Below are 23,454 nucleotides of genomic sequence, written 5' to 3'. Positions count from 1 at the left end.
CACCTGGGTGGCTTAGTTAAGTGTCCAACTCTTGATTTTTGGCTCAGGTCATGATCTCAGGCTTGTGAAGTTGAGCCATGTCGGGCTCTGCACTGAGCATGGAGCCTCGTTAAGATTCATTCTCTCTCTCTCCTCTCTCTTTCTCCCCCTCTGTCCTTACCCCCCAGTCCATGCTCTCTCTTTCAGAATTTTTTAAATTAAAAAAGTTCTAAAAATGCACATTATGGTTCAGCTATATTGTTCCAATTATGCATTTTTATTGGCATTTTGATGATTATTTCTTATCTATTTTATAATCTAGGTTTTTAAAATTTTGCTTGAGTTTACCTTATAGTAATACTTTCAGAGTGAGTCTGTCGTAGAGTTTTTGCAGACTTTCACATCTAATTCCTTATAAAAGTTATTTAAGTTCTCCTGGCATTAGTTTTCAAACCTGTAAGATGGGCACGAAGCAGTTGTAGATCGAATATGAGATCAAGTAGAAGAGCACCTGCCACGTTATATGTCCTTAATGGAGGTTAGCTGTTATTATCATGTCATGTTATGTCACAATTTTAAGTTTATTATATTATCATCCTAAATATAGTCAGAAGCATGATAACTGAAGGAAATTTTTTCATTTGGAAACCTTTATCACTTAGAAAAAGAATAAATTGTAGGCTAAAATACCAACAATAACTTTTGTATTTTAGGAACATCTTTTTCTAAATCCTACATATTTAAGGCATGTTAAGTGATGACTAAAGTTTTAACTGTTTCCTTTTTTAAAAAAAAATTGTTTCATTTTATTTTTCTAAAAGAAGTTTCTCTTGTGGACTTCATACCATCACAAATAACACTGATCAGTAATTTTACATTAGCTTATTTTATGTTTTGATGTTTAATGAAAACAGAAACAGAATTTGTTTTCTAATTTATTAATGATAAAATATTAATCTCTTCAGGAGGAATCAATATCTTACCAAATCTATGATATATCATACCATATTATCATGATATCCATACAAGGAAGATGAAAGAACGTGAATTTTGTGGCTGGTGAGTGACCTAGGTTATTAATCCCAACTTCTTTAGTTCCCCAACAGTTTCCTCTGACAATACCAATTTTATCAACATTATTTACCTGGTGGAGTAAGCTAAACTTTGTTCCTGAAGGTGCTGAGTCCTTACTGCTCCTCCTATATTGAATGGAGTGCCCAAACTGATCTTTAACACTGGATATAGGATTGCTAAGTGGCATTACAGTCAGTCTTCAGGTTTCCAGACATATTTCTCATTAACCACATTTTACAACCAGCACAATTTCCTTCCTTAGTAATTGGGACTAATCACCCTACTGACAGAGTAACCTCTTGCCTCCCTATTGATAACCCTCTTGCCTCCCTCTTGCCTCCCCAGTATCATGGGGAGCCTAAAGCTGGTCAGGAGAAAATTTACACTTGAAAATAGATTGCCAAAACTTTAGTGTTCAGTGTTAGTAATTGTAAGCAAGAAGTCCATGTATTATCAGAGTGATAATTTTCTTTAAAATATTTTATTTATTTATTTGACAGATAGAGATCACAAGTAGGCAGATAAGCAGGCAGAGAGAGAGGAGGAAGCAGGCTCCCTGCTGAGCAGAGAGCGCCAAGCAGAGCTCGATCCCCGAACCCTGAGATCATGACCTAAGCCAAAGGCAGAGGCTTAACCCACTGAGCCACCCAGGTGCCCCAGAGTGATAATTTTTTTAAAGACCACTTAAATCAGGACCATCTATAAAGCAGATCATAATTTCACCATCCCTGATAATGGATCATGGTCTCTTTGCAAGGTCTGTGGTATTCATGAAAAATGATCCCTGCTTTCTGGAATTCATAGTCTTAAATGACTCTCTCTGCTTGAGTACAAGAAGGACCTGAGACTTGAGTCTTCGTGGTAGAATATGGCAAAATTATGCAATATTTCTCTTATGATTATGTTATGTTATGTAAAATGCCATCTTGCATTAAGATTCTCTCTAGAGATCCTCTGGGCTGACTTGATGAAGAAAGCAGCCCTAGTGAGGAGACATATGTGGAAGAGAATTATAGATGGCTGCTAGAAATTGTGGGTAGCCGTTAAGAGTTGCAGGTGTCCTCCAAGACCTAAAAATGACCTCTAGGAAAAGCATCATCTAGATGAAAGTCATCAAGTAGGGGTCCTTAGTTCTACAGATACAAGTAAATGAATTTTGCCAACACCCTGAGTGAACTTGAATGCAGATTCAAGTAAAGGTGTTGGCCAGGATGAGCTATTGACTTGACCTTTACTGTAGCCTTCTGATACCCTGATTGGAGGTCCAAAACCATGTCTTGACTCCTGACACACATGAACAGGATTGTTTAAAGCTGTTACTTTTGTGGTCATTAGTTACAATCAATAGAAAACTAATATAAGGCCCTAGGTACTGGTTGAAGTAGAAGTGTTAATAGAGCAGAAATAGATTCCAGGGAGTCTAGCCACATATTCATGCAATTTACTTCTGGAGCTCCTAAAGCCCATTCTCATATATAACATTTCCATATGAAGATAGAATGCTAATGCGCACATTCTTTTCAATGATTTCATAAACCATAATGGGCTAGTCAGTTCACAGTTGCCTCCTGGCCAGAATCCAGTCTTTCCCAAGACCCAATGGTAAACCAGGAGATGATTCTCAAATTGAGAATGTTTATTGGAAGAACTATGATTTTGTTCATGAAGTCTTTCCTGGATGATAATTCTCTAATAGGCCCCAGGGCTCCTTTAACATACCTGGCAGCCATAGACACTTCTAATGTTTATTCTTCTGGATCATTAGGCTCCAGGAACAGAACTGATTGTTCAACAGCTCAATCCTACAGGAGAGAGCTCTCTTGTTCTGGGCCTCTTGTTCTGAGCTCTCTTGTTCTTGGTCATAGCTGATAGATTCACGAGTTTACTGGCAAACTGAGGGGTATAGAATACCTAAATTTTGCACGCTATGTCTCCAACAAAAAAGCCCATCAAACCTTGTGTCTTTTTCTTAGTGGCAGGTATCATAAGGTAAATCACTTAAGGTATTTCACTTTAAAGGCAGTTTTTTTAACATATTCAAACTGCTATACCCCTAGAACTTTCACCAATGTGATAGGCACTTTAAATTCTGCAAGATTTTTCTCGCACTTCCTGGCAAGGAAGATATCTAGCATACCTGCTATTTCCTCCCCACAAGATCCAATGACCATAACGTCGCAGATGTCATGGAAACGTGTAATGTTTTATGGATATCATGGTGATAAAAGTTCTTACGCATTGTAAGGAGAAGAATAGTTGTCATTTCCCTGTGGTAAGACATTGAAATGATGCTCCCATTAGAAATTAAATAAATTCTTATTTCCTTAATAATGATGATTGAAAGAAAATGTGTTCTGTCAGGTTGACAGCTGCATACGAACTGCCAGGGTTGTGTTGATTTTTCTTTCTAAAAATATCACATCTGGAATATATTCTATAATTATCATCACTCCCTCATTATGTTTGTGATAATCTAGTCATTATTCAAGATCCATCTGGAATTTGTACCTACCAAATGAACAAATTAAGGTGGACTATAATAGAATCTCTACTCTTTCGTGTTTTAATTTTTTTAAGATTTATTTATTTGATATATATAGAGAGAGCTTGCTAACAGGGGGAGAGGGAAAGAGAGGTAGAGGGAGAAAAAGAGAAAGAGGCTCCTCTGCTGAGGGCTGAGCTCAACACTGGGCTTGATCCTGAGATCATGACCTGAGCTGAAATCAAGAGTCCAGAGATTAATCCATTGAGCCACTCAGGTGCCCCTTTCATATTTTACATTTTTTAATGTGCGCTGATACCTGCAAATTCCTTATGAATACAGTATAGCTTTGAATTTACTACTATTGTAGATGTGTGGTGGTAGTTCAGTGGACACATCTGTGAGTCAGGAAACCTATAAAAGAATTGTGACAGTTTCTGAATGCATTTTTTTCCAACTATGCATTCTGAGACCAGGAAAATAACTGCAGGTTGAATCTATCAGCCCAATGAGTGCACTAGAGTATGGACTCCGGCAAATACCAACTCTGTTGCTTAGCTTTCATGGGCTTCCTCCCTATCTTGTGGATGTGGTGGCAGTTTAAATTTGCAAGTCACTTGCTTTAATTCAGGGATAATATTTAATTACTACTAAAATGTTTGGGTATTTTAAATTTTATAGTGTCTAGGAACTGATGTCTGGGGAAAACATGGATAAATATTCCCATTACAGAAATGTGGCAGTTTTCAGCATTCACTCTTCAAAGTCTTTTAATCCATGAAGAAACTCTGAATCTCTGAGCTAATTTAGATAAAATAGCATAAAGAGAAAGTATAAAGTGATGACTCAATTCAGATTGCTACACAAAGGACATGTACTTTTTCTCATTAAAAAGACTAAGTAATAGGGGCGCTTGGGTGGCTCAGTGGGTTAAAGCCGCTGCCTTCAGCTCAGGTCATGATCCCAGGGTTCTGGGATCGAGCCCCACATCGGGCTCTCTGCTCAGTGGGGTGCCTGCTTCCTCCTCTCTCTCTGCCTGCCTCTCTGCCTACTTGTGATCTCTGTCTGTCAAATAAATAAATAAAAATCTTAAAAAAAAAAAAAGACTAAGTAATAACTTAGTGGACTATCCATTTCATGCAGGCACTTCATAATAAAGTTGTATTTTCCAGCAATATATATTATCAGTAACTAAAATCTACCAATCACCATCCCATTTCTATGATCATACTAAAGACCAGCAATTTTCTTTTCTTTTTTCTTTTTTCTTTTTTTTTATTTTAAACAAAGGATCAGATAGTAAATATTTTGGGCTTTGGAGAGCATATGGTCTTTCTCACAACTACTGGACTTCCATGTTGTGGCAAGAAAGCAACCACGAATAGTACATAAACAAATGGGTGTGTCTATATCCCAGTAAAACTTTATTTACTGAAACTGATGGCAGGTTTGATTGGACACTGACAGTAGTCTTTGGTGACAGTAGAGTTCACATTGTCTTTAATACTAAAGCTTTATCATCTAGTACAATAATGCCATTGACATTGGAGAGCTCAATTCAATTGTGTCATCAGCACCTATAGTACTTACCAGGGAGCTTCAAAGGTATGCTGTTCTTCTCCTTGACAATAAATTTCATGATGGTAAAAAGAATGTTCCCTAGGCCGTCTACCAATTATAGTTACACAGGTTGGCTATGATAGATCTGCTCTATCATGCCCATATACATAAGCATTTTTAATTCTTCTACAATATGACTAGGAAATGTTAGCATTATAGATTCTAGGATCCTTTTTAATTCAGGCTTCCATTAGCTCAATAGCTATTAGAGCCACTTCTCTGAATCCTGATTGAGTAGAAATACAGCATTTATTTTGCCTTAATCTGATATCCTTTGAATCTTTCTCTACAGGTGCTTCTCAGGTATTTACTAACCAAGTTCACAGATTATTATAAGTCCTTTGTTCTGTGGTACATCTTCTCAGAGCAGAATTTGCATTAATTAATCATTCATATATCAATTTCCAACTGCATTTCATATTAGTAACACTTTCAGATTTTATAGCATTTCCCATTCCCTCTGAGTAGTTGCTTCTCTTCCCAGATTTAGCATTTTTTCTTGTTGAGAACTTTCAGATTCTAAATATAATTTATTTGTCAACTGTTTTCATCATGTTCTCAATCATAATTTTCTTTATTTTTTTAAAGATTTTATTTTATTTTTAAAGATTTTATTTATTTATTTGAGAGAGAGACAGTGAGAGAGAACATGAGCGAGGAGAAGGTCAGAGAGAGAAGCAGACTCCCCGTGAGTTGGGAGCCCGATGCAGGACTTGATCCTGGGACTCCGGGATCATGACCTGAGCCGAAGGCAGTCATCCAACCTACTGCGCCACCCAAGCATCCCTTTAAAGATTTTATTTATTTATTTGACAGACAGACATCACAAGTAGGCAGAGAGGCAGGCAGAGACAGAGAAGGAAGCAGGCTTCCTGCTGAGCAGAGAGCCTGATGCGGGGCTGGATCTGAAAACCCTGGGATCATGACCTGAGCTGAAGGCAGAGGCTTAACCCACTGAGCCACCCTGGTTTTCCCATAATTTTCTTTATTATGAATTTAAAGTCCTTGAAAATATTTCAGATATTTCAATTTTTTAAAAATTTCAAATATTTAAAAATACTTTTAATTTAAATAGGTATATCTATAGATTATACATTTTAAAGTTTAGAAGAGGAAAACAACAAATTATTATTTATGTTTTACATGATTATTTATTATTAAAGGTAGATTTAATTTTTCAAGCAACATATTGCACCATACTAATACACATCTAATTCAAAAAAGTACTCTTTTTATTTTAAAAATATTGTTGGTTACTTTTCTTTTTTTAAGATTTTATTTATTTATTTGACAGAGAGAGTCACAGTGAGAGCAGGAACACAAGCAGGGGGAGTGAGAGAGGAAGGAGACCTCCCAGCGAGGAGGGAGCTGGATGTGGGACTTGATCCCATGACCCAGGGATCATGACCTGAGTTGAAGGCAGATGCTTAATGACTGAGCCACCCAGCTACCCTTATTGATTTCATTTTTTATGTCTGGTATTTTATTGGAAATATATTTAGTGCTTTCAAATACATATTTTAGTTCTTTCCACAGACATCCTATAAGTAGGGTTTTTTTTTTAATTTTATTTTTTAATGTTTTACTTTACTTTTCTTTTTTTTTTTTTTTAGATTTTATTTATTTATTTGACAGACAGAGATCACAAGTAGGCAGAGAGGCAGGCAGAGAGAGAGAGAAGGAAGCAGGCTCCCTGCAGAGCAGAAAGCCCGATGCGGGGCTCGATCCCAGGACCCTGAGATCATGATCCGAGCCGAAGGCAGCGGCCCAACCCACTGAGACACCCAGGCGCCCCCTATAAGTAGGTTTTAATGATACTCTATTTTTTTTTTAAGATTTTATTTATTTATTTGACAGAGAGAGATCACAAGTAGGCAGAGAGGCAGGCAGAGAGAGAGATAGGGAAGCAGGCTCCCGGCTGAGCAAAGAGCCTGATGCGGGACTTGATCCCAGGACCCTGAGATCATGACCTGAGCCGAAGGCAGTGGCTTAACCCACTGAGCCACCCAGGCACCCAATGATACTCTATTTTATAGGTAAATTAATTGAGATTCAAAGTGCAGTAACTAATGGAGCTTAGAATATATATAGTTTTTCTCTAACTCGTGAATTCTTCTTTTTTTAAAATTAATTTGTCTTACCAGTGTGTGTGTATGTGTGTTTCAATACTTCTGATAAAAAGCCACACTTAAAATTCCAATTATCTTTTAAGACAAAATTGTACCCAGAAGCGACTTTAATGACTATATTCATTTTTCTTGTTTCTAAGTAGTAGCACCTGGTGCTTGAACTCTATCCTTTCTTATATTTCCTGTATCTAAACCTCTCTCTTGGAGGTTATTAAAGGATTTGAAATTAGTGTGTTTGTATAACTAGACATTCATTCTGAACACCAGTTTACTCTGCCATGCCGATATATGATGATGATGTTTCATTTGTTAGTATTCTAATAATGCAAAGTTGATTCTTTAAATTTATTTAAAAATGTTTCCCTTTTCTTTTCTTTCTTTTTTGTTTTAAATTATGAAATATTAACTTTAGATATAGAAGTTTCAAATTTAAATAGGTATGCAATAATGTGTTTTCTTGTCTGAGAATGTTTGCTTATTTCTTTATCTTTGATATTTTTTACATAATAATTTGTAAAAATGGCTGTATGGATTTAAAATTGAAATGACATGTGCTTCATATAAAATATTTAAGCAAAAGGAAGGAATAAAATAGAAAACTTTTGACCAGAAATATTTTTACAAGTTACAATAAATATTTTGCTAATGGAAACTTAATATGAAGAGAAGTCTGCAGTGTACACTAAATTGTATGGCGAAAACAAATAGTTATTTTTCACATAAATAACAGCATCTTTCACTACGTTCAGGTATTGCCCAAGAATTATGTATCGGTAATTTCTTTATCTGGTATTATAGAAAATTTTTTTGATTATTCCCTCAAAACAAAAGCTAACATTCAAGAGAAAAAAGAAAACTGCTTGCAAATTTATTTTTTTCATTTTAGCTCTACTCTTACATAGTGACATTAAAGATATAATAATAAGGCATGCCTGGGTGGCTCAGTCACTTAAGTGTCCACCTCTTGCATCCAGCTCTCAATCATAATCTCAAGGTCCTAGGATCAAGCCCTCCACCCCCCGCCCCACCCCTGCCAACCAGGGCTCTGCACTTAGTGGGAAGTTACCAGGGTCCTAGGATAAAGACCCACACCAGGCTCCCTGCTCAGTGGAGAGTCTGCTTTTCCCTCTCCCTCTGCTGCTCCCCCTGCTTGTGCTCTCTCTCAAATAGAAATAAAATCTTGAAGAGAAAAAGAATTCTAAGTATTCTGACGTGGAAACCCTTTTTTAAATCCTGAGTCAAAGTTCAAGGTCAAAGAGTTCTACTCAAGCCTGGTTTCAGGAAATGATTTATGAGAAAATGTGAAAGCACTATGACAATAACTTTATCGGAAGAAAATCAAGTCAAACCAACTTAACCAATTTTTCTGGCAGAAAAAAAAAAAAAACAACCTTCAAGAAAAAATAACTAGTTTTCAGATGTAATAGGGAGTAATTCAAAGAATTAGCACTTTTAAGGGAAAAGCTAGGAGTGAATAACAATTCTGGAAAAAAAATAGTTTGGATCCTAGTTTCTAGCTCTCTGTTCTTTTGATTTATCCTTTTAGATTACTTTAAAGTTCTTTAGAAGAGGCCCACCTCTGTATTATAGTCAAGATTTGTTAGTATACCTTGATTATGGAAAAAAAGGTTCTACCTTGAGAATAATTATCTCTAAATAAATCTTGTCAAATTCTATGCCCTGTTTGGTTCACTGTCTGTGGTCTCACTAAACTCTAAAACTATATTACTATATGTCTTTCACTATTTCTTCTAATATCATGTCCACCCCAACTTGAGTGACTTGATGATAAACTACTACACTAAATTCTTTTCCTGATAACATATCCCAGTCTATGAAAATCTTAGTGAGGTATAAAACTTTCTGCCTAAAGTATGTTATTTGACTTGTAGGAAATTAAAATAAGGATCTGAATGTAGTCTTTATCCCCAATCCCCTTTAAGCCTATCTGGAGTCATTCTGCAGGACTGTTTCTAGTATCTTGATGTCAGGACACTATTCATGCAGTCTTGTACCAGACCAGAAACATCAGGATATCAATGGGACAGTTTTTGTTTTGTTTTGTTTTTGGTTTTGGTTTTTTTTTAATTTTTTATTTTTTATAAACATATATTTTTATCCCCAGGGGTACAGGTCTGTGAATCACCAGGATTACACACTTCACAGCACTCACCAAAGCACATACCCTCCCCAATGTCCATAATCCCACCCCCTTCTCCCAACCCCCAGCAACCCTCAGTTTGTTTTGTGAGATTAAGAGTCACTTATGGTTTGTCTCCCTCCCAATCCCATCTTGTTTCATTTATTCTTCTCCTACCCACTTAAGCCCCCATGTTGCATCACAACTTCCTCATATCAGGGAGATCATATGATAGTTGTCTTTCTCTGCTTGACTTATTTCGCTAAACATGATACGCTCTAGTTCCATCCATGTTGTCGCAAATGGCAAGATTTCATTTCTTTTGATGGCTGCATAGTATTCCATTGTGTATATATACCACATCTTCTTGATCCATTCATCTGTTGATGGACATCTAGGTTCTTTCCATAGTTTGGCTATTGTGGACATTGCTGCTATAAACATTTGCCTCAATGTGCGAAAGGAATCCATCAAAATCCTTGAGGAGAACACAGGCAGCAACCTCTTCGAACTCTGCCCCAGCAACATCTTCCTAGGAACAATGCCAAAGGCAAGGGAAGCAAGGGCAAAAATGAACTATTGGGATTTCATCAAGATCAAAAGCTTTTGCACAGCAAAGGAAACAGTTAACAAAATCAAAAGACAACTGACAGAATGGGAGAAGATATTTGCAAACGACATATCAGATAAAGGACTAGTGTCCAGAATCTATAAAGAACTTAGCAAGCTCAACACCCAAAGAACAAATAATCCAATCAAGAAATGGGCAGAGGACATGAACAGACATTTCTGCAAAGAAGACATCCAGATGGCCAACAGACACATGAACAAGTGCTCCATATCACTCGGCATCAGGGAAATACAAATCAAAACCACAATGAGATATCACCTCACACCAGTCAGAATGGCTAAAATCAACAAGTCAGGAAATGACAGATGCTGGCGAGGATGCAGAGAAAGGGGAACCCTCCTACACTGTTGGTGGGAATGCAAGCTGGTGCAGCCACTCTGGAAAACAGCATGGAGGTTCCTCAAAATGTTGAAAATAGAACTGCCCTATGACCCAGCAATTGCACTATTGGGTATTTACCCTAAAGATACAAACATAGTGATCCAAAGGGGCACGTGCACTCAATGGGGCAGTTTTGATCTACTTGGTAACCTGCGCTCCTGACTTTATTCTCCATAACTTCCTCTAACCCAATAATGAAAAATTCATTCTAGATTTAAAAGTCCATCCTACAGGGAATTTTGTGACTTTTCTATTCAATGTGTTTGTCAATGTGTAGAAGGATGTTCTTGCCACATATTCCTGAGTCTGAATTCCTAAAATGTACTCTGGGAAATTACTGTATTCTGGAGTTGTAATTTGCAAACGTGTGAAAGGCAAACGTGGTACAGCAAAATTTCTATTAGTTTTAAATATTTAAAGGAAATGGGTAAAGTCTGATGGAAATAACCATATTGTGTAGACAAATATTGTAGGTAACAGAAAACACACATAATTTTAGTGGATTTAGATTTGTAAACTTGTCTGCAGTTCTTTTGGATTTTCTATGTGCACAAACATGTCTTCTGGAAATAATAGCAATTATATATGTACTTGCTGGTCTAACTCTAATGGGCTTTATTTCTTCTTTCCTTTTTACATTACATGGTAAAGACCCTCTAGAAAAATGTTGAATAGAGATAGTAGTAACAAATTTCATTTTCAGTCTCAAGAAAGGAAGGTTTCCATTAAATATGGTTGCTATATGAATGAATTAGGTGGTTATATGATTGAAATGTGTTCCTTAATTAAGTACAACTTACTTGTGATTCATTATACACTGTACATTTGATATACTTCTTTTTTATATACTTTTTTCTTTTCTTTTCTTTTTTTTTTTTTTTTTTTTTTTTTAAAGAGAACTAGGGGAGCAGAAGAGGCAGAGGGAAGGAGAAATAATCTTAAACAGACTCCACACCTAGTGTGGAGCCCAATGCAGGCCTCAATCTCATGACCCTAAGATCATGACCTAAACCAAAATCAAGAATCCAACACCTAACCAACTGAGCCCCCTAGAAGCCACATATATACATTTATTTTTTACATACAGTTTGTCTTTAGTTGCTAGTGTTTTGCTTAGGATTTTTGCAAGTATGTTTAGAAGAGAGAATGGCCATTAATTTTCTTTCCTTGTAACATCCTTTCCAAGTTTTGTTCCCATGGTATATTTGCTTCATTAAATGAGTTGGTGGAAGGGTTTTGTGTTTTTTTTTATTATTATTAATTTATTTATTTTCAGAAAAACAGTATTCATTATATTTTCACCACACCCAGTGCTCCATGCAATCCGTGCCCTCTATAATACCCACCACCTGGTACCCCAACCTCCCCCACTCCGCTACTTCAAACCCCTCAGGTTGTTTTTCAAGTCCATAGTCTCATGACTCACCTCCCCTTCCAATTTACCCCAACTCCCTTCTCCTCTCTAACACCCCTTGACCTCCATGCTATTGGTTCTTTTTAACTGGGAACTTTTATGAACTTGTTTTACTGTTGATGGATAGTGAATCTTTAATTTTTGTCTTGATGTCTTTGACACATTTTTGAAAACTCTTGGCCATTATGTCTTTAGATGGCTTTTGCCCTATCATGCCTCTCCCTGTTTTTAAGACTACAATTATATGAATATTGTAATTTCTTACCATGTTTCATTTGTTTCAGAAACTGTTTATCTTTTTATCTCAACATTTCAGTTTCAATATTTTCTATTTATTTTTCAGCTTATGTTTTTCTCACCTGCATGCATTCTGCAAGTTTAGTTCCTCTATCAAAATCTTGAGTTTAATTATTATATGTCCACTTGATTTTTTTATATCACTTAATGTTCTTGATATTTTCCAGTTTGTCATCTATATTAAAATATAAAATATTTTATTATTAAGTTCTAATAAATAATACTTTAAATATATTAATACTAATCAAATATATTTAATGTAAAATATAGAATATATTTAATATAAAATATAAATATATAAATATATCTAATTAAATATTAACATATTTATTTTATTTTTTAAAGAAATAAATTTTATTTTTAAATATTTTGTTATTAAAGTACTATATTAAAATATAGTAATGATGGTTATTTTCACATCCATAACTAATTGTGATCTTTCTATTCAGAGATATATGTGTAGCACCTTGGAGCCTGTTTCTATTGTCTTGTTTTTCTCCCTAGGTCTAGTTTATTTATAGACCTGCTTTTATTTTTTACCTTAATGTCAAGCACTACATACATACACAAGAAATCAGAGTTTCTATGAGGTTATCTTTTTCTAAAGGGGTTTATTTTGACTGTTTGCTGACATTTAGATTAGATCACATTAATGCACTCAGAGACTTCATTGATTCAGATCTAAGTTTCTATCTTTATCTGTCAATTTCCATTTCCCTTGACTCTTAGGATAGAACCCTTAAGGGAGTTCAGCTGAGAGCCTGTGTATTTACGAGGGCCAGTCATCTTTCCTGGTCCTTGAATTCAAATTTTTATCTTTCAAGCTCTATTTAACTTTTCAATCTCCAATAAACCATTTTCTGCTTGCCTGGTGGTGCTTAAGAATCACAAATATCTCTGGGGAAAGTGTGCACAATGACAGCCTTCCCAAACTTTCCTCCTTTATGGCCCCTCATTTTCTCTCAAGTTCTGGCTACCTTTGGAGCCCATAATTCCAATATCTATCTTTTCATCCAAACCCCGTGATACTATTGACTGTGGCATTATGCTGAGTTTCTCAGATTCTCACCTTGCGCTGCTTATAATTAGTAAATATCTTTAGAGGGAAAGAAGAAGCAGTGTAGAATTTTGAGCTGACTTCCATGATTTTTTCTTTATTCTAAGATCTTGGTCTTTCAAGTCCTGGTTGTCTTAGTAGCTATTATTAAATTCATTTAGTTATTTTGATAGCATATGTAACATTTTTTCCTGGTGTTCTCAGTGAAGGGCTTAGTCAGCTACAAGTTACTGCCCTGTGATTAGAAGAAGAATTCTCCATACTTTCTGTCTTAAAATAAGCTACTTCACTATTATTGTTATATATCTAATTCATTTTAATTTTTAAAGTTATAAGAATTTAATTAGCATGGCATCAGAATACTTGATTCATTCTTCTGGCCTATCATGCATATATTTAGAGTCTTCTCCTTAATATACAGTATAGTATTGTAAAGCCTTCATTGTGAAACAGTCTATGATAGTAATGGATTTAATAGTCAAACTTAGGTATCATGAATGTTTCAAAATTTAAAAATTTATCGCATATACATTCATATATATGGTTAAAATATTTGTTAGTACTGAGCTACTATGTTTTACATATTTTTTAAATTAGTTGGGTATGGAATATGAAACTCAGTAATTTACTTTTTAATTTGTTGCCAATCTTTTTACAAACCATGTCTCATAATTTCTTATCATGAAAATCACCTACTTCTGTATAATTCACAGGAATCATAATTTAGAATAGTATAATTAGATGATCTACCTCAATTTCAAATGGATTAAATTAACTTTTTATTAGTAATCAATTTTAGAAGAGGCATGTTAGTAATTTATTATTTCTGTTACTTTCTCAGGTTTTTAAACTTAATATCCTACTAAATATAGATAACCCATCTTTTAAATCATTTTTAAACTAGAAAAAAAGATAATTAATAATTCATTTGTTGCTTCCTAGAGCAAATTATTTCACCCAAAATAGATTTTTCTGACTTACATTAATAATGATTAACATAAGAAGACATGCACTGATTTTCCCCATAAAATTCTAAAATTCTGTATTGTTTTGGACAATTCCTAGCACTTTATAAACACCATCTTTTTTGTGTGTGATTTGTAGGCTGACAGCAACTAGCCACTCATTGACCCCTCAAAGTGATATGGACTCCAGTAGCTCTGAAGAATTCTATCAGGCTGTTCACCATGCTGAGCAAACCTTCAGAAAAATGGAAAGTTACTTGAAACAACAACAACTCTGTGATGTTATCCTGATTGTCGGGAACCGAAAAATACCTGCACACAGGTACAGTAACCTGTCTTAATTGGATAAATGGATATGTTTAGAAGTGATGGTCTGGTATATAGAGTGTAAAACCTTCTATGATTAGAGAATTAATAATCCATTTTTTGTGGCACAATAAAACTTTACATTTTTAAAAGATTTTTATTTATATGACACAGAAAGAGGCAGCAAGAGAGGGAATACAAGCCAGGAGAGTGGGAGAGGGAGTAGCAGTGTCCTTGCTGAGCAGGGAGCCAGGTGCAGGGCTCAATCCCAGGATCCTGGGACCATGACCTGAGCCCAAGGCAGACACTTAACAACTGAGCCACATAGGCACCCCAAAATAAAACTTTATTAATGGGCACTGGGTTTTGAATTTCATATACTTTTCATATGTCATGGAATATATTCATCCTTTAATTTTTCCCACCATTAGAAATGTAAAATCTTTTCTTAGATTGTGGGTTATGCAATAGGCCACAGGCCAGATTTGGTCTATAGGCCATAATTTGCTGATCCCTATGTTAAAGGACTCAAAATTTCAGGCCTTTGATTCATAGAAGAAAGAAGGGGGTTCGAATGAAATTTGAAATATTTTGACTTTGATATTTTGTTATGAATTTCCAGGTAATTTATCATATAATAAATATGATATGCATGATACTTTATTATAAAAATATTGTGTCTGTGTGTTCCCATGTGTTTATTCATTAAGTGATTGTTATGCTCTCAAATGTTATCAGGCTCAGAGATTAGATTATCAAAAAATCACTGAGAATCAAAGCTAAGATTTTCCAATAAGAACATCAAGAACAACTTGCTATTCCATCTATTAACACATGCCATTTTTCATAATGCTATTATTTAAATGCAAAGAATAATGAAGCATATGGGTAAATTGGCAGAATTCTAAATCACAAATGTATCCTACTAAGTTTTGTCAAATGATCATAGCTACATTTATTTATAGTAGTTGAGAATCTATATTTTTAAGGGAGCTTGAATTATTTTTCTTTTACTCCTTATTTCTTTTGTGGGAAGAATTACAGTGCTATTTTAAGTAATCTCTTTTAATAAATAAAGCAAATATAAATACCTCAAAAATGAAACTCCCTCTACCTAGTTTTGATAAATAGTCCATTTAATGTGAATCATAATTACACTAAGTGGAAATCCATTTTAACCGAGGAGAATGTACTTAAGATCTGAAATGAGATATATGTTTCTGCCACAATTAAAAAAAATTTGGTTTTCTTGGGTATATATTATTTGTTTCAACTAGGAAATTTAAAGTATTTCATGTTGGGGCGCCTGGGTGGCTCAGTGGCTAAGCCTGCCTTTGGCTCAGATCCTGATGCTGGAGTCCCTGCATCCAGCCCTTTGACAGGCTCCCTGCTCAGCAGGGAGTCTCCTTCTCCCTCTGCCCCATACCCTTCTCCTGTGTTTTCTCTCTCTCTTCAATAAATAAGTTAAAAAAAGTATTTCATGTTGACATCTTTATTTTGCATTTATTAATTTAAAAAAATTTATAACATACTAATATGATTCTTATGGTCCAATATATTTGAAAAATAATATGCTTTTAAACATCCCTTATGTATTTATGATTTATAATTCTAGGTTACAAGAACTAAACATCCAATTATTTTTTGCATTAATTTCTTACTACTTCATTTATGAAAATTCATTAAATTTGATATTTCTTACTTGTTTTTCTATTTTTTATTTTGAAATTACAATTGAGAAAATAATTTAATTTTGATACTTATTATTTTATTATTTTAAATAGTTGAATATATAGGCAAATAGCCTTAGACTACCCTGATGTATGTTATTATTATTAATGCTAGTGAATTGGTAGAAAGTGTAAGTTATCAACATATAAAAAAATATTTTCAATGTACTCCTCTTTCCTATATTTTTAATTTAAATTTTATTATTTAGGTAGTGTATTTACATCTAAGTGCTAACTATTAAAAACATTCCTGAAGAATTAAGCTATATTTCTGCTATAATAGCAATATTAAAATGTGAAAGTGAATTTGATACACAAGAAATGCATAGGAGGGAACACTTAACATTGAAAAACTAATGTAGGTCTCGTAGGATTCAAAATATCAGTTAACTATGGCAACAATTCTAATAATATACTATCCACATGCATTTTCAAATATTTCTATGACAGTGCATTATTATCAGCAGAAAGCCATTAACAAATAGTCATTATTATTGAGATATTCAATGTTGTAATATTTGTGGCAAATATGCAAATTATCCTGAAATCTCATCTTAATAGCATCTAGTTAAAAATTCTATTGTAAAAGATATTCTTAATTTGAGAGTGTAAATAAATTTACCTCATTTAACTTATAAATTGGTTAAATAATTATATGTGTGTGTGTGTGTGTGTGTGTGTGTGTAAAAAGACAGAGGGACTCAATCAATTCAAAAGTATATTAGCACATCAAATGCTCATTAATATTTTAAAAGAGAAGTGTTTCATGTAATTTACATAATCTTATTTTATAGCCTTATATTGGTAGTAATTTAATATTTCTCATTTGAAGTATTTTTAATCAGTATACTGAACAATTCTCTCATGTTAATTATATTCTACATTGTTTTCTTTGTTATTCTTTTTATCTAGATTTTTAATATTATTTTCTAAATAACTTAATTATACAAATTATTTTATAATAATCAAGATGACTAAGAAATAAACTTGCTTGTTACTTTAGATTATCCTAAAATGTCTGGGTAATTGTTACTTTTACACATATAAATTTGAACGTTTAAATATTTTATGTAGTTAGCAGACATTACAGCGAGTAATTATTGTCAACATCTATACTTTCCTTAAATGTGATAAGAAAAATTTTAGCCTAAGGCTAAGTGCTAAATTCATGCAAATAAGAATTTATATTTTCTTTACATCATGACTTAAGACTTTAGTACTATTTTATAAGTAATTTATGTACTTACGATTCTAAGTTAAACATACATTAACTAATATGTGGGAAAATATTTATGGGGCATGGGGAAAAGGCAAGTGCTGTTTTTAGTAATCACAGTTACATTGTATGTCCTTATTTACACTTTTGCACAGTAAAATGCTGATAATTAATGCAAAATCCGTTCTTTACTATAAATAAATAATCATCTTAGCATCAGTAACAAACAAATGGGTTTTACTTATTTTGTTATATTTTGATTAGCACAGATGAGTATTGCCTTTGGGCAAAATATATATGATGTTACAATCATTAGCACTGGAACATGGGGCTATTATAATAATTTCAAATAATGAAAAAAAGAAGCAATTTACATTAAGATCTACTGCTCCTTTAGGAAAGACACTGAAAGCTAATCTTATAAGCACTCACTAAATATTCATTCATAAAGTAATGTATATTTAATTTCTTATTATTATCTCATCATTCAAACCTTTCAAATCAATCCCTACTTAAGTTAATAGATTATGACTATTAAAAGGCTCTCCATAAAACCCTTTGTTTTTGTTCTGGTTATATTGTATATATGTTTTTAACCTGATATAAGTCATAACTATTAATGTATTTATGAAATGTAATGCTTATATAGATACATTCAATTACTGCTAAGCATATATTTAAGTAAGTTAGTTCTAAAAAGCTAGTAATACTTAAGATGACATGTTAATACATTTTTGTCATGGAAAATAATCAAAATTCTGAGTTTATCTGTGCTTTATGTTTTCAGAGAAATTGTAAAATAAATATAAACTTCCCATAAATGGCCCAGAATAATTGATCAGCAACAAGTGTACCAAAAAAACTGAATATAAATCCCTGAGTATTAAATATAGGGAATTTTTGTTAGGTAGTCTACCTGTAATCAGGGATGTCAGATGCTAAAAATTAGACTGACAGGATCAATTTTAATCATTGGAAAGGCAATTTTCTTTTCATTTCTTCTTTTTTAAGATTTTATTTATTTATTTATTCATTTGTCAGAGAGAGAGCACACGCAGGGGAGCAGCAGGCAGAACAAGGAGCTGGGTGCAGGACTTGATCCCAGGATCCTGTGATTATGACCTGAGCCGAAGGCAGACTACTTTAACCAACTGAGCCACCCAGGCATCCCTGGACCGCCAAATTTTCAATGCTAGGAGAATTAAAGGGTTTTCAGGGCCTACTTCGTTAAAATGTATAGGTATAGAATGAAATACCATTTAGTCTGTGAAAGTTTTTCCCTCTCTAGCCATTATTAGGAGTAAGCGCATTACACAGAAGTAAACGAGAAAATCTTAAACAGCTAACATCTTCTGAGTTGGAAATAGTATTATTTATAATTTTATGTGCATAGAAATACACATATATATAGATATGTGTATATATATGATACATATATATGATTTTAGTATTTTTTACAGAGCATTAGTATCATGAAAATAGTTGAAGCTAAAAGTGGCAATTGAAATGATATATTTAGAAACACTTAGGGGAACTTGAGTGGCTCAGTCAGTTGTGTCTGCCTTCAGCTCAGGTCATGATCTCAGGGTCTTGGGATCAAGCCCCACATCAGGCTCCCTGTTCAGCAGAGTTTGCTTCTCCCTCTCCCTCTGACCCTTTGCCTACTTGTGCACTCTCTCTCTCTCTTTCTCAAATAAATAAATAAAACCTATTTTTAAATAAACAGTTAAAACATATTAAATGCAGTAAAAAAATACTTTCATAAGTAATTTTGATATTAATATTCAGAAGTAGACAAGTAGTACTATATCTGTACTGATGGAAAGTTTATTTACATAGATTTTCTGTGATGACAGAAGAGTAGCTCCTCTCTTCTATTTTATTAAATCCAACATCCACCTAAATCTCTCAGTCAGCCTGATAGGGTGACTTGGTGGCTTAGTTGGTTAAGCAGCTGCCTTAGGCTCAGTCATGATGATAGGGTCTTGGGATCGAGCCCCACATTGGGCTCCATGCTCTGTGGGGGAGCCTGCTTCTCCCTCTCCGTCTGCCTGCCACCCCCTGCTTATGTTCGCTCTGTCAAAAAAAAAAAAAAAAAAATTTTTTTTTTTTTTTAAATCAGCTTTATAGTTAATAAGGCTCTGAAAAACTTCAGGATTAAAAAAAAAAAAGTTCTCAGTGCCTTCTGGCTTCAGTGGCCCCATGTAATAGTCACAGTTCCAGGCAGTACCCATGGTACCCAGCTTCCAGAGGGCTTCTATGAATGCATAGACAATGCATTCATAGAATACTTCCTTGAATGCATAGACAATAATGCAAAGCTGCAAGGATCATGAGCTAAGAAAATATGTCACCACTAGACATGCCTTAGAAGAAATGCTGAAAGTTGCTCTTCAAGCTGAAATGAATGAACTTGAATTAGTAACATGAAACCTTGAAAGTATAAACCATACTTGTAAAGCCAAATATACAGTCAAATTCAGAATATTTAAGGGGCGCCTGGGTGGCTCAGTGGGTTAAAGCCTCTGCCTTTGGCTAAGGTTATGATCCCAGGGTCCTGGGATTGAGCCTCACACAGGGCCCTCTGCTCAGCAGGGAGCCTGCTTTCCCCCTCTCACTCTGCCTGCCTCTCTGCCTATTTGTGATCTCTGTCTGTCAAATAAATAAAATCTAAAAAAAAAAAATTTTAACTGTAATGTCATAATGTGTTAATCATGTAACTTTAATACAGAGATTAGAAGACAAAAAAAAAGAAGACAAAAATTTTAAAGATAATTATTGCAATCATCATGAGTTAATGGATGTACAGTATACAAAGAGGTAAATTGTAACATCAAACAAAATATGTGTGGAGTAAAAAAAAAGTAGTTTTTGTATGTGATTGAGATTAAGTTGCTATCAGCTTAAAATAGACTTTTATATTTATATTTATACTTATAGGTTGTTTTGGCAAAACAGCCAGAAAACAATTAGGTGGCATTGGACATCCTTACCTATCAATAATTATTCTAAATATAACTGGATTAAATTATCCAATCAAAAGGTATAGTGTGAATGAATGGATTATAAAATAAGACCCAACTCTATGCTGCTTATAAGACACTCACTTAGGCTTTCAGAGCACACATAGTCTCCAAAAGAAAAGAATGGAGAAAAATATTCCAAGGAGGAGGGAGGAGTCAAGATGGCGGAGAAGTAGCAGGCTGAGACTACTTCAGCTAGCTGGAGATCAGCTAGATAGCTTATCTAAAGATTGGAAACACCTGAAAATCCATCGGCAAATCAAAGAGAAGAAGAACAGCAATTCTGGAAACAGACAAACAACCACTTTCTGAAAGGTAGGACCGGCGGAGAAGTGAATCCAAAGCGACGGGAAGATAGACCCCGGGGAGAGGGGCCGGCTCCCAGCAAGCGGCGGAGCAACGGCACACAAAATCAGGACTTTTAAAAGTCTGTTCTGCTGAGGGACATTGCTCCAGAGGCTAAACCGGGGCGAAGCCCACGCGGGGTCAGCGTGGCCTCAGGTCCTGCAGGGTCACAGAAGGATCGGGGGTGTCTGAGTGTCGCAGAGCTTGCGGGTATTGGAACGGGAAAGCCGGCTACAGAGACAGAGCCGACAGTAAGCTCACAGCTCGGTGTTACCTTGAACCAGTCGCAGGCTCTATGAGCTCAGAGCGCGGCCGGAGGTCAGGCAGACGGGAGATACTGGGCGCTGTTCTCTGAGGGCACACTAAGGAGTGGGGCCCTGGGCTCTCGGCTCCTCCAGGCGGGAGACCAGGAGGCCACCATTTGTATTCCCGTCCTCCGGAACTCTACAAAAAGCGCTCAGGGAACAAAAGCGCCTGAAAGCAAACCTGAGCGGATTACTCACCCCGGCCCCTGGTAAGGGCGGTGTAATTCCGCCTGGGGCAAAGACACTTGAGAATCACTACACCAGGCCCCTTCCCCAGAAGATCAACAAGAAATCCAGCCGAGACCAAGTTTACCTACTAAGGAGTGCGGTTTCAATACCAAAGAGAGCAGCAGAATTCCAGAGGAGGAGAAAGCAAAGCACGGAACTCATGGCTATTTCCCTGTGATTTTTTTTAGTCTTGCAGTTAATTTAATTTTTTTCTTTTTCATTTTTTGTTTTTTTTCTTGCCTTCTGGTAATTTTTTTTTTATAACTTTTACCTTTTTCTTTTTTAACGTTTTATATATATATATATATATATATATATATATATATATTTTCTTTTTTATATTTTTCTTATTTGTTTTCTTTTTTTTAAATTCTTTTCTTTTTTTTTTCTTTTTTCTTTTTTTTCTTTCTTCCTTTTTGAACCTCTTTTTATTCACTTTCTCCCCCCTCACGATTTGGGATCTCTTCTAATTTGGTTAAAGCATATTTTCCTGGGGTTGTTGCCACCCTTTTAGTATTTTACTTGCTCCTTCATATACTCTTATCTGGACAAAATGACAGGACGGAAAAATTCAACACAAAAAAAAGAACAAGAGGCAGTACCGAAGGCTAGGGACCTAATCAATACAAACATTGGTAATATGTCAGATCTAGGGTTCAGAATAACAATTCTGAAGGTTATAGCCGGACTCGAAAAAGGCATGGAAGATATTAGAGAAACCCTCTCGAGAGATGTAAAAGCCCTTTCTGGAGAAATAAAAGAATTAAAATCTAACCAAGTTGAAATAAAAAAAGCTATTAATGAGGTACAATAAAAAATGGAGGCTCTCACTGCTAGGATAAGTGAGGCAGAAGAAAGAATTAGTGATATAGAAGACCAAATGACAGAGAATAAAGAGGCTGAGCAAAAGAGGGACAAACAGCTACTGGACCACGAGCAGAGAATTCGAGAGATAAGTGACACCATAAGACGAAACAACATTAGAATAATTGGGATTCCAGAAGAAGAAGAAAGAGAGAGGGGAGCAGAAGGTATACTGGAGAGAATTATTGGGGAGAATTTCCCCAATATGGCAAAGGGAACGAGCATCAAAATTCAGGAGGTTCAGAGAACACCCCTCAAAATCAATAAGAATAGGCCCACACCCCGTTCAGCTAAGAGTAAAATTTACAAGTCTCAGTGACAAAGAGAAAATCCTGAAAGCAGCCCGGGAAAAGAAGTCTGTAACATACAATGGTAAAAATATTAGATTGGCAGCTGACTTATCCACAGAGACCTGGCAGGCCAGAAATAGCTGGCATGATATTTTCAGAGCACTAAACGAGAAAAACATGCAGCCAAGAATACTATATTCATCTAGGCTATCATTGAAAATAGAAGGAGAGATTAAAAGCTTCCAGGACAAACAAAAACTGAAAGAATTTGCAAACACCAAACCAACTCTACCGGAAATATTGAAAGGGGTCCTCTAAGCAAAGAGAGAGCCTACAAGTAGTAGATCAGAAAGGAACAGAGACCATATACAGTAACAGTCACCTTACAGGCAATACAATGGCACTAAATTCATATCTCTCAATAGTTACCCTGAATGTTAATGGGCAAAATGCCCCTGTCAAAAGACACAGGGTATCAGAATGGATAAAAAAACAAAACCCATCTATATCTTGCCTCCAAGAAACTCATTTTAACCCCGAAGACACCTCCAGATTTAAAGTGAGGGGGTGGAAAAGAATTTACCATGCTAATGGACATCAGAAGAAAGCAGGAGTAGCAATCCTTATATCAGATTAATTAGATTTTAAGCCAAAGACTATAATAAGATATGAGGAAGGACACTATATCATACTCAAAGGGTCTGTCCAACAAGAAGATCTAACAATTTTAAATATCTATGCCCCCAACGTGGGAGCAGCCAACTATATAAACCAATTAATAACAAAATCAAAGAAACACATCAACAATAATACAATAATAGTAGGGGACTTTAACACTCCCCTCACTGAAATGGACAGATCATCCAAGCAAAAGATCAGCAAGGAAATAAAGGCCTTAAACGACACACTGACCAGATGGACATCACAGATATATTCAGAACATTTCATTCCAAAGCAACAGAATACACATTCTTCTCT

General features: G+C 35.1%; 1 protein-coding gene across 1 annotated transcript in view; it reads left to right on the top strand.

The window, feature by feature from the left end:
• KLHL1 (kelch like family member 1) overlaps positions 1 to 23,454 on the top strand; it is a 385,159-nt gene that overhangs the window by 112,756 nt on the left and 248,949 nt on the right. Inside the window, exon 2 of the mRNA XM_082700951.1 lies at positions 14,309 to 14,491. Coding sequence (XP_082557077.1) covers positions 14,309 to 14,491 — 183 coding nt within the window. The remainder of the gene's footprint in view (positions 1 to 14,308; positions 14,492 to 23,454) is intronic.

Source organism: Mustela nivalis (assembly GCF_964662115.1).
Source record: "Mustela nivalis genome assembly, chromosome: 15".
NCBI classification, from domain to species: Eukaryota; Metazoa; Chordata; class Mammalia; order Carnivora; family Mustelidae; genus Mustela; species Mustela nivalis.
Note: the sequence above shows the minus strand (reverse complement) of the source record. Positions and strands in the feature narration are given on the sequence as shown.